Source organism: Panthera tigris, chromosome B1 (assembly GCF_018350195.1).
Source record: "Panthera tigris isolate Pti1 chromosome B1, P.tigris_Pti1_mat1.1, whole genome shotgun sequence".
Lineage (NCBI taxonomy): Eukaryota > Metazoa > Chordata > Mammalia > Carnivora > Felidae > Panthera > Panthera tigris.
The window spans coordinates 136,278,385-136,292,964 of NC_056663.1; the positions used below are offsets into that span (position 1 = coordinate 136,278,385).

The window sequence follows — 14,580 nt, forward strand, 5'->3', positions numbered from 1 at the left end:
AATATGATACTTCTTTAACTTGTTTCATATTAATTTAAAAATCCCACTATAAAATTATCTTTATATATGTAAGTATGTTGACTTTATATAATTTATTTCAATAATTTTGAGGTATGGAGATTAACATGCATTCAAAATGATGCCTTGAATTAAGGACAGTGTCCCAATGATGTCCTGAATTGTTTCAGATTGCAACAAATCTTGATGACATCTATCACTTTATGAATGGTACATTTTTTGGTGTTCAGCAAAAAATTTTGTTGAAAGAAAAAAGCCTGTGGGAAATAACTGTGGAATCACTTAGATACCTGACAGAAAAAGGACTCCTACAAAAAGACACTACGGATAAGTCTGAAGAAGAGTTCCAACATAGTTTTCATATTACAAAACTGGGACGAGCTTCTTTTAAGGGTAAGAGTTTCCCTAACTTTCTGACGAAATGTGCTGGGAAAAAAAATAGAAATTACATCATTCTGTTTCTTTAAATTGGAATTGTAAGTTCATATTAATAACATTAAGTTTATAAACTGTCAAACTACTTTAGCTTTTAAAAGTTGAAAAATATGGGAGCCTGTCTGGCTCAGTTGGTAGAACATGCGACTCTTGATCTTGGGGTCATGAGTTCTTGCTGGTAGAGCTGACTTTCAAAAAAAGTTTTTTTAGTAAATAAAAAGTTGAATTACAAGTAATTTAGGGTACTGCAGAAGTATTTGAGGGAAAAGATGGTCATCCCCCTTTCATATCCCTCTCCCCTAGCAATCATACAAATCTGAATATCCTACCAAGAATAGCAATTTGGTGTATGTCTTTTCAGACATTTTCTGTACATTTCATTTCAAAACATAATATATACATATATACAAATTTAAGATTTTCTTAAGCTTTTGCTTTTAAATAAACAATCATTTGTATTCCAGAATTTGCTTTTTTTGCTTAATATAATATCTTGTAAATTATTCCATGGTATGACAGCGAATAGTTTTTTCTTAATGGCTACATCATAATTTACTTAATGAAAAATAATACATTTCTATTGTTTAAAAAAATCCTTAGAACTTAGAATTATGTAAAGGAAAATCCCATTCTCCTGACCCATTTCCACTCTCCCAGGGGCAACCACTGTTAATAATTTGATGTGTATCCTTCCATGTATTATCTTATATATAGATTAATATGTGTATGTGTATATATGTGTGTGTGTGTGTGTACATGTGTATAGATTATTTTATGCATCTGTTTATGCATATAATTTACATATTATTTTATATTTTATTTTTAAGAATGAAATCATAGCTGGAAGCATTTTTTGGCAATTGCTTTTCTCACTTAAAATATTAGGAGAATCTTAACATGTCAGTCCCTTTAAATATACCTCATTTTTCTTTTTCTACTGTAATCATTCATACTGTGAATTCTGTAATTTAATTAGCCATTCTCCTGTTGACGGACATTTGCACTGTTTTTTATTTTTCTCAATTATAAACAAAGCTGCAGTGTGCATTTCCATGTATGTATTTTTGGTATGTGTGGAAATGTTTCTCTGGGTTAGATTTCCAAAAACAGAGTAGTTGGTATGTACTTGTTAAATGTTGGTATATACAATCAAAATGACCTCCAAATGTGCTGAATTAGTTAAGAAGCGGTTTTGGTGGGGCAGATGGGTGAAACAGGTGAAGGGGATTAAGAGTACACTCATCATGATGAACACCGAGTAATATATAGAATTGTTGAATCACTACATTGTACCCCTGAAACTAATATAACACAGTTACTATACTGGACTCAAAAAACATTTTTTAAAGAGATTTTAAAGACTTTTTGCTATATTTAGGTAACTTCTAAATAAGACCTTTTTAAAATTCACCTTTTTTCCTCTTTGGCAATTATGAGATATAAATGTGTGTATCTTTCTTTTAGGAACTATAGATTTGGCTTATTGTGACATTCTCTACAGAGACTTGAAGAAAGGTCTCGAAGGACTTGTACTCGAAAGCCTTCTTCACCTAATTTACCTAACAACTCCCTATGATATGGCTTCTCAGTGTGACCCAGACTGGATGATATACTTCAGGCAGGTGAGAATACAAGGTTCTTCAATATAGACTATTTTATTTATTAATGACGATGTAATTTTTGTTAAGTGATTATTCACTTTTTTTTCTCTGCTAAAATATATATGAAATTGGGCCTTTCATGTTTCAGTTTTTAAAATAGTAATATGGCCATAGCATTTTTGGTTTATTTAACTTAAATAGTACTTTTCTGTTAAATATGAACATGTTCATTATAGAAAAAATAAAGAAACGTCCAATAAAGAAAAGAAGATCATCCCTGGTCCCATTCCCCAAAGATAGTTATCGTTATGATTTGGTGACCACTCCATTTTATAATGCCTAGAATGTGAAGAAAATTGTGAAAGTTGTTTTTTGAGAGTTTAATTATATGACAGCTCTATCAGAGCCAAGCATGATGGGTCCAGTGATGTTAACACCTGAGAAGGAATGTCAGTTTTATCACCAATAGCAAGGTGGAACTGATCCTGCTTGTCACAAAACCAGGTGGTCGAGTATGGTTTGTTACGATTCTACTATAACAGGGCAGAGACATGAACATGTATGAGGCAGAGGCAGTATGTGGCTTTTAATTGCAGGAAATTAACTTTCTTTTTAATGTCATATTTTTAAATTGTAACTAAGTTGTGTTTTTGTTTTTGTTTTTTTTTGTTTTTTTTGATGTTTACTTATTTTGAGAGAGTGAGGGCACACGCTCATGAGCAGGGGAGGGGCAGAGAGACAGGGAGAAAGAGACTCACAAGCAGGCCTCTCGCTGTCAGCACAGAGCCGGACGTGGGGCTCAATCTCCCAAACCATGAGATCCTGACCTGAGCCAAAATCAAGAGTCTGGCACTTAAGCCACTGAACCACCCATGCCTCCTGTAACTAAGTTTTTTTAAGTGGTACTATACAATGCATTTACTTTCAAAAGCTTAACTCTCTTCTCTCTCTCCCCCAAACATCTCAGTATTAAACATAACCACATAGTCCATGGAAACCGTAGTCCATGGTCATAGTGCTTGTGACTCTGTCTTCAAATGTTCTACTAATATATGTTATATTTTAATAACGTTTTTTGAGCTTGAAATATGTGTTAATAAAATTTGTGTCGTTTCTTCCTATCCTTTAAAACCATGACAATGTAATATCACAGGAAGTACTGGATTTGGTTCAAATGGTGGATTTTTAAAAGTTACAGTTTGATTTTTCTCTATGTTTACTCTTTTTTAATGTAGTTTAGCCAGCTCAGTCCAGCAGAACAAAATGTAGCTGCTCTTCTTGGAGTCTCTGAAAACTTTATTGGGAAGAAAGCATCAGGTCAAGCTATAAGGAAGGTACCATAGTTTTTTTTTCTCTTCCTAAATAAGTTGATTTAACAAAATTAATGCTGTTATATCATCTCTTTTGTTGATTTGATCTTTTTGTTTCATGTTTTTTTTCTTTAAGTTAATATAATTCCCAGTTTATTTTTTAAAACATTCTCAGGACCAGAAATTTGGGCATTTTTTAAAAATAGTATTTATTTTTGGATGATGTGATGTTCTTTTTTTGTGGGTGTACCTTTGTATTTCTGAAACACTGTCATGCACATATAAGCTTCTTGTCATAGGAGAAAGTAAGCCTTATTTTTCTTAAGCTACTGATGCCTTACATTATAAAAATTGTAAAATACTTATAAAATGTTTTTATCATAGTATATAATCCTGAAATAAGTTCAGTTCAAGGGAGAAAAAGGTATTTTCTAGAAGCTTTTTTTTTTTTTTAAATAATCTCTACGCCCAGCATGGGGCTCAAACTCACAACCCCGAGATCAAGAATCAAACACTCTACTGACTGAGCCAGCCACGTGCCCTTCTAGAAACTTTTTTTTTTTTTTATACACCCCTAGAAACTTTTTATTAGGCCTTCTGCTTGGTGTCAGGGCTTCTAAGACAGGATGGGTTTGAGGTTTTTGTTATTGTTGTTTGTTGTCCTTGAAGAACTCCCAGTCTAGTACTTGAAGTATCTTCTGTAGAAGGTTGAAGTGGATAAGTTAATACTTTTTGTGCAATATCTTATATTTTGGGGTTTTGAAGTTTAGTCAACACATATGAAGCAAGTGTCTAATACACTAACTTTAAGAGGAATGGAAATGATTGGCAAATATACCTTCAAATTCCTTAAGTTAATATCATTTTCCACCGTATAATATACTTTTTTTCATTTTTAATTTTTTCTGGTAATCCAATCTTTATTGAAATCTAATTATCTTACCTACCATTTCCCCCTATATCTTTGAATTTACATAAATATTACTAATTATATTTTGCAAAGTGAAAGTGGTGTTCACTCACATTTTAATTAACTGATGCCCTGTCTCAGGTACTGCTATATCATAAAATTATAAATATATGTTTCAGGGGATGGAGAACTATTTATCATGCTACTGGAAGCCAAAAGAAAGCTGGAGTAGCCATACTTATATCAGACAAACTAGACTTTAAATTAAAGGCTGTAACAAGAGATGAAGAAGGGCATTATATAATAATTACAGGGTCTATCCACCAGGAAGAGCTAACAATTATAAATGTCTATGCGCCGAATACCGGAGCCCCCAAATATATAAAACAATAACTCATAAACATAAGCAACCTTATTGATAAGAATGTGGTAATTGCAGGGGACTTTAACACTCCACTTACAGAAATGGATAGATCATCTAGACACATGGTCAATAAAGAAACAAGGGCCCTGAATGACACATTGGATCAGATGGACGTGACAGATATATTTAGAACTCTGCATCCCAAAGCAACAGAATATACTTTCTTCTCGAGTGCACATGGAACATTCTCCAAGATAGATCATATACTGGGTCACAAAACAGCCCTTCATAAGTATACAAGAATTAAAATCATACCATGCATACTTTCAGACCACAGTGCTATGAAGCTTGAAATCAACCACAGGAAAAAGTCTGGAAAACCTCCAAAAGCATGGAGGTTAAAGAACACCCTACCAAAGAATGAGTGGGTCAACCAGGCAATTAGAGAAGAAATTTAAAAATATATGGAAACAAACGAAAATGAAAATACAACAATCCAAACACTTTGGGATGCAGCGAAGGCAGTCCTGAGAGGAAAATACATCGCAATCCAGGCCTATTCAAGAAACAAGAAAAATCCCAAATAAATATATGTTTCAGTGTTCATGTTATCCCAGTATTTTGATTGGGTCTTTTACTCAGAAATAGCTACATTGTTTTAAATGTTTAAAATGTTAAATAAAGGGGCGCCTGGGTGGCTCGGTCGGTTAAGCGTCTGACTTCGGCTCAGGTCATGATCTCACGGTCCGTGAGTTCGAGCCCCGCGTCGGGCTCTGTGCTGACAGCTCAGAGCCTGGAGCCTGTTTCAGATTCTGTGTCTCCCTCTCTCTCTGCTCCTCCCCCGTTCATGCTCTGTCTCTCTCTGTCTCAAAAATAAATAAACGTTAAAAAAAAATTTTTTTTTTTTAAAAAATAAAATGTTAAATAAAAATATTTCTTAAAACAAACCTTTTATATCCAACTTTAAAATATAAAATGAAAACAAAATCATATTAATTTAGAACTCATTACCAAATAATAAACATTTACAAAATCCTATTAGAATAATACATCTTTTAAAACTTAAATCAGAATTTATTTTTGTTGCATTTTAATGAAACATAGTCAATAAATGTTCAGTTGATTTAAATTCTAGAGAACATATTTACTTAAAATCGACTTTATTTCTCCACATTGAAAATGACATCTCCACTTTTCTTTACACATTTCTTGTAAAAGATCTTGAAATTGGCATAAAACATCTTATCTTACCATGTAATATAATTATATCACTTTTCTTGGCTTAGAAAATCCATTCTAAGCAAAATCTACTTTGACTCAAATTATAGTTAATAATGAAGGTGCACTAAAATTGGAAATTAAAAAGCAATCTCTCCCTACTGGCAATTCAGCTATCATGATTTTTCAGCTTAATGCTTTTTAAAAGGTGATCCAGTATCAACATGCAGAATCTGTAATTCATGCAGCCTTCGATATGCCACCCTAAATTCTCATCCCAGACATTCTTTTATCATAGAGGATATCATTTTATATTTTATACTGACTTTTTCTCTCTCAAGTTCATCCTTTCTTTACTCTGATTTTAAGCATGAGCTACTCAGTTTCTAAGGTAGCTTGATATTGACTATGAAATACTTTACACATGAACTGGTCCCTAGACACCATAGGCAAAAGCAGGTACACAAATTGTCAACTATAGGAGGCGTTTTTCTCTGCCAGTGTTTTAACTTTGGAAACATTAATTATCATAACCATGTGGAAATCATAGAATCCAACATTTACTCTTAGTTTACAATGTGGGCAACTTATTAACATACCTTTCTTTTTTTTTTTTTTTTTAACGTTTATTTATTTTTGAGACAGAGAGAGACAGAGCATGAACAGGGGAGGGGCAGAGAGAGAGGAAGACACAGAATCGGAAGCAGGCTCCAGGCTCTGAGCCGTCAGCCCAGAGCCCGACGCGGGGCTCGAACTCACGGACCGTGAGATCGTGACCTGAGCCAAAGTCGGACGCTCAACCGACCGAGCCACCCAGGCGCCCCTAACATACCTTTCTAAATAAATGCATTTGTCTAATCACATTCACACTTACATACAACCTACAAATAGCGCAGTAAATGTAAAAGCCTTCCCAACTCCTTCCCTTCCTGTACTTTTTTTCCTAGGGCTACTGTAACAATTAGCACAAACTCAGTGTGTTAAAACAAGAGAAATTTATTCTCTCACAGTTCAGGAAGCCAGACATCTGAAATCAAGATGGCTCCTTCTGGAGGCACTGAGGAAGAAAACATCTTTCCTGTCTCCTAGCTTTTGGTGGTTGCTGGCAATCTGTGGCATCCCTTGGCTTGTAAACGCATCCCCCCACCCAGTGTCTCCGTTGGACAGTGCCATCTTCACATTGCCTTCTTGTCTGTGTCACTCTGTGTCCACTCCTCTTTATAAAGACACCAGTCATTGAATACAAAGCCCCAAAGGTAGTCTACCGTAAATCCAGGATGATTTCATCTCAAGATCTTTAACTAATTACATCTGCAAACATCCTATTTCCGAATAACATCACATTCACAGGTACCACAGGTTAGGACTTAAACATATCTTTGGGGGGGGGGGGCGGGGAACAAACACAATCCAGCCCACTCCAGCTTCCCTGTAGAAGGAAGTTTAAATTGGAAATAATTTGGCACATTTCTTTTTTTTATACATGGAAAAATGGTAATTTGAATTACTATAAAGTACATATGTTAGAACTTAGTTTTATTTCTGTGGAATCATTCTATTCTTACTTTCCTGTAGTGTAACTTCATTCCCATTACCTTTGTCCAATTTCAATATAATGTACATTTTTAGCAGGTCCAGTACATAAATGTATTTGATTGTGTCTTTCTAGAAGGTGGACAAGGACATTGTCAACAGACTATACCTGTCTTTTGTTCTTTATGCCCTGCTCAAAGAGACCAACATTTGGAGTGTGTCTGAAAAATTTAACATGCCTCGAGGATATATACAGAGTCTTCTTACTGGAGCTGCCACGTTCTCCTCTTGTGTGCTACATTTCTGTGAGGTAATTCCATTAAACAGATGACACATGCTTTGTGCATCTTTTTGTTTTAACTGCTACCAAACTCATAAACCATTTAGTCATTATTTTCTCATTGTTGACCTATACTTGTTTTTATCTGCTTAAAAAGTACTATATATACTAGTTTATAGTAAAGATACAAAAATGACAAAATCAACTAAAATATATAGTGAACAAGTAGAAAGCACCTAGTTATCCCTACTCTTAGAACCGCTGTTAATAGTTACAAGTATTTGGGGGCGCTTGGGTGGCTCATCGGGTTGAGCATCTGACTCTTGGTTTCGGCTCAGGTCATGATCTTACAGTTTGTGGGTTCGAGCCCCATGTAGGGCTCTGCTCTAACAACGCAGAGCCTGCCTGGGATTTTCTCTCTCTTCCTCTCTCTCTGCCCCTCCCCCAATTGCTCTGTCTCTCTGTCTGTCAAAATAAATAAATAAACTTAAAAAAAGTTAAAGGGGTGCTCGGTGGCTCAGTTGGTTAAGCGTCTGCTTCAGCTCAGGTCATGATCTCACAGTCTGTGAGTTTGAGCCCTGCCTCACACTGTGCTCACAACTTACAGCCTGGAGCCTGCTTTGGATTCTGTGGCTCCCTCTATCTCTGCCCCTCCCCCACTCACACTCACTCTCTGTCTCTCTCTCTCTCTCTCAAAAAATAAAAATAAACATTAAAAAAAATTTTTTTAATAGTTACAAGTATTTGAAATCAACTTTTAAAACAACAATTCTCCATTGATGTAGAATCTGTGGGAGAATCCTTCTCATGAGTGATAACCATGTGAAGTATTTCATTAGTGTGTTACCAACATCCGGCAGCTACTTTGTGACTCTGTGGGACCATGCTCTCTTGATTTCCATAGTATTTTGTCATTTTTGATTCCAGCATTTGGCAGCTGCTTTAGGTTTCTATGTCAAGTGTTTAGTTTATAAGATAATTCAAGAAGAAAGCTATTTTGGCCATATGCATTTGGGTGACTTTCCTAAAAGAAGCTTTCAGAGTGTCCTTAAATAACACAACAAAGCTTATCAGATTTTTCTTCTTGGATAATTTTTTTGATGAATTTATAATATAAGCCTTTTTTTGCTCATTTAAATTTCTTCTAATTGAGCAGTGTAATAATCCTTTCCATATTTGTTCCTATACTCAATTTTTTAAAAACATTTTCCTCCCATGAATTTTATTTATTTTTTAAAGTATATATGTTATGGTTTTTTTTAAAGTTTATTATTTTGAGAGAGAAAGAGAGAGCATGAGAGTGATTGGGGGAGGGACAGAGAGGGAGGGAGAGAGAGAATCCCAAGCAGGCTCCACACCATGAGCACACAGCCCGATGCAGGGACTGAATTCATGAACCATGAGATTGTGATCTGAGCCAAATCAAGTGTCAGACACTTAACCGATTAAGCCAATCAGCTGCCCCATGAATTTTATTTTTAAATTTAAAATCTTCACTTTCCCCATCTTAAATCCCCATATTCTGTGTATGTATAATGGCAATTAACTCTATAATACGTACTAATGAGTAAATAATCCAAAATACTTGACTTTGGGGTGAATGATAATTATTTTAGCAAATTCACATTTCTAAATATCTCCTACTTATGCTGAGTTTTAGATATTAGCTCACATTCTCTAATCACATGCTAGCTAAGCTATAGACAAAAACTATGGGTAATAAGGAGAGGCTAGCCTTTAAAATATGTTTTCTTGAGTTTTCTATGTTTGTTGTTCTTCGTATATAAAGGCACTTCCCCTAATATTCCATCCTTAGTTTACTTAGGACTATAAGGACTTCAGCTGCATAGAAGTGTTCAAGTAAAAGAATCTATACATTGAACTTGAAAAACAACTATAATTGGATGTTTGATCCTGGAAACAATCTACCCGACAACTTGTGCTCTCATGAGTGTATTTTCAGTATTTTAAAGTGTTTTTTTTTTCTTTTTAAAAAGTTACGTAAGTAGTATAAAATCAATAGTATTAGCTAAGGCACCTTTAACTACAAGTAATGGGAAAGCCCAATAAAGTTTAGTGAGGAAAAAAGATTATCAAATGTAACAGGAAAGCTAGAGCAAAGGCGGTGCCAGGGTTTCTGGATCCTAGTTCTGTCCAAGGTTTTCTTCTCTTCACTGTGTCATCTTTAGTGCATGGACTGCTTTTCTAGGGACCACAAAATAGCCAGCTAATGCTGTTCCACGTATCACATGTGCTCACAATGACACTCCAAGGTTAGAAAGTGACCTTTAAAAAAAAACTATTCTAGAAAATCTCAAACATAAAATTAGACAATGTAATAAATACCCACCCAGCTTTAACAGTTATTGACCCAGGGTTTCCATTATTTTTATTGTCTTAAATATTGCTTCTGATATTTTTGCTGCTTTAAATATTGCTGCATCTTGCATCAGAATTCTTCCACATGTAATATTCTGTCTACAGGATAAATTCCCAGAGGTGGGAATTGTTTTCAGTCATTTGGGAAAGAAAAACTATCCATTCACTCGCTGGTGTTTTGATAAAAATGAACAGAACTCTTCTTACTGACCTATTTTTCAGTTTTTAATCTTCTTCCTCATCCCAAAACCACTTCATCAGATTCCTCTGTCTCTGCGGTGTTTCTTTAGAATAATTTTGCCTGGAATTATTGTTCATCTCCGGCTTACCCCAAGTTTCAGAACTTACATAAGGAAACATCCTCTCTGAGCCCATTACCACACCAACCAAACTTCGAAATAACTTGCCAGATTTAAATTAATTCTGTATGTTTCTTTGTGTTCTGCAGGAACTTGAGGAGTTTTGGGTTTATAAAGCCCTTTTGGTAGAACTTACCAAGAAGTTGACTTACTGTGTAAAGGCAGAGCTCATTCCCCTCATGGAAGTGACTGGAGTTTTAGAGGTTAGTAGCTTCCCATCCCAGTTTCCCAACTGGGATGATTTCAACTAACAGGAAAATCAGATTTTACTCTTTTGTGAAGTGTTATCATGAGGTAAGTCATAATAACGGACTTATTCCTCATTTGCCATGAGAGTTGATTGTTTTTCTTTTTAAATAAATTGCTGCCATGGCCTCCCAGAAATCCACTGTTAATCTGGCAGCAGCCCTGATGAAAAATCACATTTGTGAAAATAGAGTAACAGTAGGGCTAAAACTGATACTCCCCAAGTATATGTGTGCTTCCATTCGTCCTTAGCCATCTCTCCCTTCCTCCACTCTAATGACGAATTACCTTCTGTCAGGTTAGACTAGATGCTTGTTTCAGGAAGGGGTGATTTGGTGGCAACAAGGCTGATTTCCATTTCCTAAGAGGGTGAGAAGAAAGCATCCTCAGCTGGTTTCTCAGCTCTGTGTTTTTAACCAACTCTTGGTTTCAGCTTATTCTGTTATTCAATCAGAAGCATTCTTCTGCTCGGGAACACACACGCGCGTGCGCACACACACACACCCCAGTGGTCCCCTGAGTAGATGGTGAACACATTTTAAGGCTATTGGACTAGAACATGTTGATGGGGAGTCTGAACCAGTGCCCCTCACCTGAGTGCCTTAATGGGTTTCTCATTCCTGGTTGCAACACACATCAGTTGACTTAAGCCATACAGAAAGCTATCTTGCAGTTTGGAACCACCCAAATTCATCTTTTAAAATTTCTCAGGGTTCTGTTGTGTTATCTCTTCATATTTACTTTATTACCTTCGTCTGTTTCTGTCTCTTGCATGTGAAATTTTTCCCTTCAGCAAGACACTTAATTGTTTTTCCTAATCCCAAATTCTGATCCTACTGATTTTTGTAATACCTTTTAGGGTCGAGCAAAACAGTTGTACAATGCAGGTTATAAAAGTCTAACGCACTTAGCTAATGCAAATCCTGAAGTGCTAATAAGAACAATCGATCATTTATCAAGACGCCAGGCCAAGCAAATTGTTTCATCAGCAAAGGTAAGCAAACAAACCATTTTTTTAACCTTCATGATATTTTGTAGTGTTATCGCCTTATACTTTGGACATAAAAACAAAAACATCTAACTACAAGACACAAAGGCATATACTCACAATATGTGGATAAAAACTGCATCTGTTATGATACAAGGCTTCCTAAAAAGAGAAAAGACCTCCTGAAAATTAGACAATCTCAAGAGTTCACTGAAGTACAAGGAAGGCTGGATCTCACGGAGTTTTGCCTCCTCATCTTTTTTCACAGAAATCCTTTCCTCAGCATCCCCGACATCTGGCCTTCCCACTTTGAGCACCTACATTGGCATGGAGCTTACAACATCAAAAATTAGGCAGTTCTATTTTTGGACACTTGTAGTGTTACAAAAAGCATCTCAAGATAATGAGGCTAAATGTTGCCTGCTTACAATGTCTACCATTACATTGTAAGTACTACCCTCTAGAACTGTTCTGTTATCTTTGTTCATATGGTGGTTTTTCACATATTTGAAAACAGCTCTCTATGCCTCCAAAGGTTTCTCTTTTCCGTTTCTTTCATCCATATTAAATAATCTTGTTTTAGGCGATTTACTATCCTACTTACCCTTTTCTAGATGTAGGCCAATTTGTCTTTTTGACCTGTCCCCATCGTTATTGGACTTTCTTATTTTGGGGGGTATATCTGTCAGGCTCTAATTATTAGGAATGGAAACCACACAGTAATTTGAAGAGGAACGTTTAAAAGAAAGAATTAGTAACTAGTAACAAAGATTACTAGTTGGTTTCTTAGGGGTAAACAGAACTTTAACAAATATGGGAAGGAATCATGAGGAGCGTGTCCACCCTCACCACCCCCTGGGGATGGGATTCAGACTTCATTGGAGAGGGTGTGGCTGTGGCTCACTGGACAGCAGGTAAGTTCCTTCGTTGTGTTGCAGCCGAGGCTGGCAAGCAGGAAACTGCCCGCTGGGATGCTGACAAAACTGTCCGGAAACTCCCAAGGGTGTGCTGTTGAACTTGCTTGGAAACTAGCTTGAGTAACCATGATCTCAGGGTCATGAGTTCAAGCCCCACATCAGGCTCTGCACTGACAGTGCAGAGTCTGCTTGGGATTCTCTCTCTCCCTCCCTCTCTGTCCCTTCCCCACTGGTTCTCTCTCTCTCTCTCTCTCTCTCTCTCTCTCTCTGTGTCTGTCTCTCTCTCAAAAACTTAGTGGCTTAAAACAGCTATTTTATTTTGCTTATGTTTCCAGAATCCTAATTCTGGAAAGGTTTAGCAGCATGATTCGCACTTGGAGTCTCATGCAATTACAGTCAGATTTTGACTGGGGCTGTAGTCATCTGAAGGCTTGACTGAATTGGAAATCCAAGATGGCGCATTCACTTGGCTGGCAGTTGAAAAGTGGCTGTTATCTGGGGCTTTCAACTGGAACAGCTACATATGGCCTTTCCATGAGGCTTCGTTTTGTTATAGCATGGCAGCTCAGTTTCAAGAGGAAATGTCCAGAGAGTGAACATTTCAAGAGATCAAGGCAGAAAAGGCAGGACGTCTTCTGAACTAACCTCGGAAGTTGTGTAGTATATTGTTTGTTACTAGAAGGCCATTAAGATCAGTCCAGATTGAAAGGAAGAGGAATTAGACCCCACCTGTACATGAGGGGAGTGCCAGATAATCTGCAGTCATCTGTAATGTCTGCTCTCTGGTCACAGATAATTTACATTTCTCTCACATGCAAAATATACTCATCCCTACAAGATTTATTCCTTTATGGCATCAGACTCAGGCTCAAGGTCTAACATTCTAAATCAAGTCTAGGTGCAGGTGATGTTCCTTGAGCACAATTTCACCGACAGATTCCTGGGGCACCTGGGTGGCTCAGTCAGTTAAGCGTCTGGCTCTTGACTTTGGCTCAGGTCATGATCTCACAGTTTGTGAATTCAAACCCTGCGTCAGGCTCTGCACTGACACTGTGGAGCCTGCTTGAGATTCTCTCTCTCTCCCTCTCTCTCTGCCCCTCCCTTGCTCGTGCTCTCTCTCTCTCTCTCAAAATAAATAAGCTAAAAAAAAAAAATTGTAAAAAAAAATGGTTCTGCTGGAAATTGGCAAGTATTTTTAACTACGAGTAATTTGAAGCTGATAGTGTTCTCTGTATTCTAGTAATGATGACCCGTGAGTTTTGGGCAGTTTACTTGGTCTTGTTGATCTGCATCGTTTTTAGAGGATCTATTGGGAGATTAGTTTTACGTGGTCACCATTACCTCACCTACTGGAAAGCTTACCTGATTGCATTTTAATCTCTTCTGTATATAATGCTATGTAATGCCACGCTTGGAGTGGGTTTGTCGTTTTTTCCTCCACTTGATTTTGCGGAACTTTTTATTATAAAACTTTTGTAACAGAAGTGATGCAAATACTACACCCCAGTATACACAAAACCCAGCTGCACAAATACCAACACTCGATTTCTGGGCTTTTGTTCTTAAAGTTGTTGTTGTTTGGGTTTTGGTTTGGGGTTGTTTTTTTTTAAACGATCTCTATACCCACTTACAACCCCAAGATCAAGAGTTGCACGTTCTACTGGCTGAGCCAGCCAGGCGCCCCTACTTGTGGTTTTTAAAAGAAAGAGGGAAAATCATTACTCAGCAAATATTCATTGACGTTTACTATGTGCCATGTTTAGAACTACTTTCTTGGCTCTTTATGTTTCTTTTGAAATTAGCCATGTTAATTTTAGAGCTTGAATAAAATTTTTCTTTGAAACACTGATAGGTTTTTAAAAGATCGCATACTAAACTTTGAGGAATAATAAAAAGCATATATAAAGGATAACATTTTCAAGAGCTAATTAAATTTTTGCAAAATTGTCTTTCATTTTATAGATTAAAAGTTAATTTTTAAGTGGCTGAGTCTTCAATAAAACAAATCTTTGAGGGTCTTAA

General features: G+C 36.4%; 1 protein-coding gene across 7 annotated transcripts in view; it reads left to right on the top strand.

Annotated features, from left to right (window-relative positions):
• Positions 1 to 14,580, top strand: part of HELQ (helicase, POLQ like) — a 42,396-nt gene that overhangs the window by 27,365 nt on the left and 451 nt on the right. For 5 of the 7 annotated variants that reach the window (XM_007074734.3, XM_042984256.1, XM_015542019.2 and 2 more), the window contains 6 exons: positions 189 to 411; positions 1,918 to 2,075; positions 3,290 to 3,388; positions 7,526 to 7,699; positions 10,497 to 10,610; positions 11,513 to 11,647. In XM_007074734.3, the coding sequence (XP_007074796.1) occupies positions 189 to 411; positions 1,918 to 2,075; positions 3,290 to 3,388; positions 7,526 to 7,699; positions 10,497 to 10,610; positions 11,513 to 11,647 (903 nt within the window). Of the gene's footprint in view, positions 1 to 188; positions 412 to 1,917; positions 2,076 to 3,289; positions 3,389 to 7,525; positions 7,700 to 10,496; positions 10,611 to 11,512; positions 11,648 to 11,909; positions 12,088 to 14,580 lie in introns of those variants that run through there. The other 2 variants (XR_006216906.1, XR_006216907.1) reach the window with 2 other exon arrangements.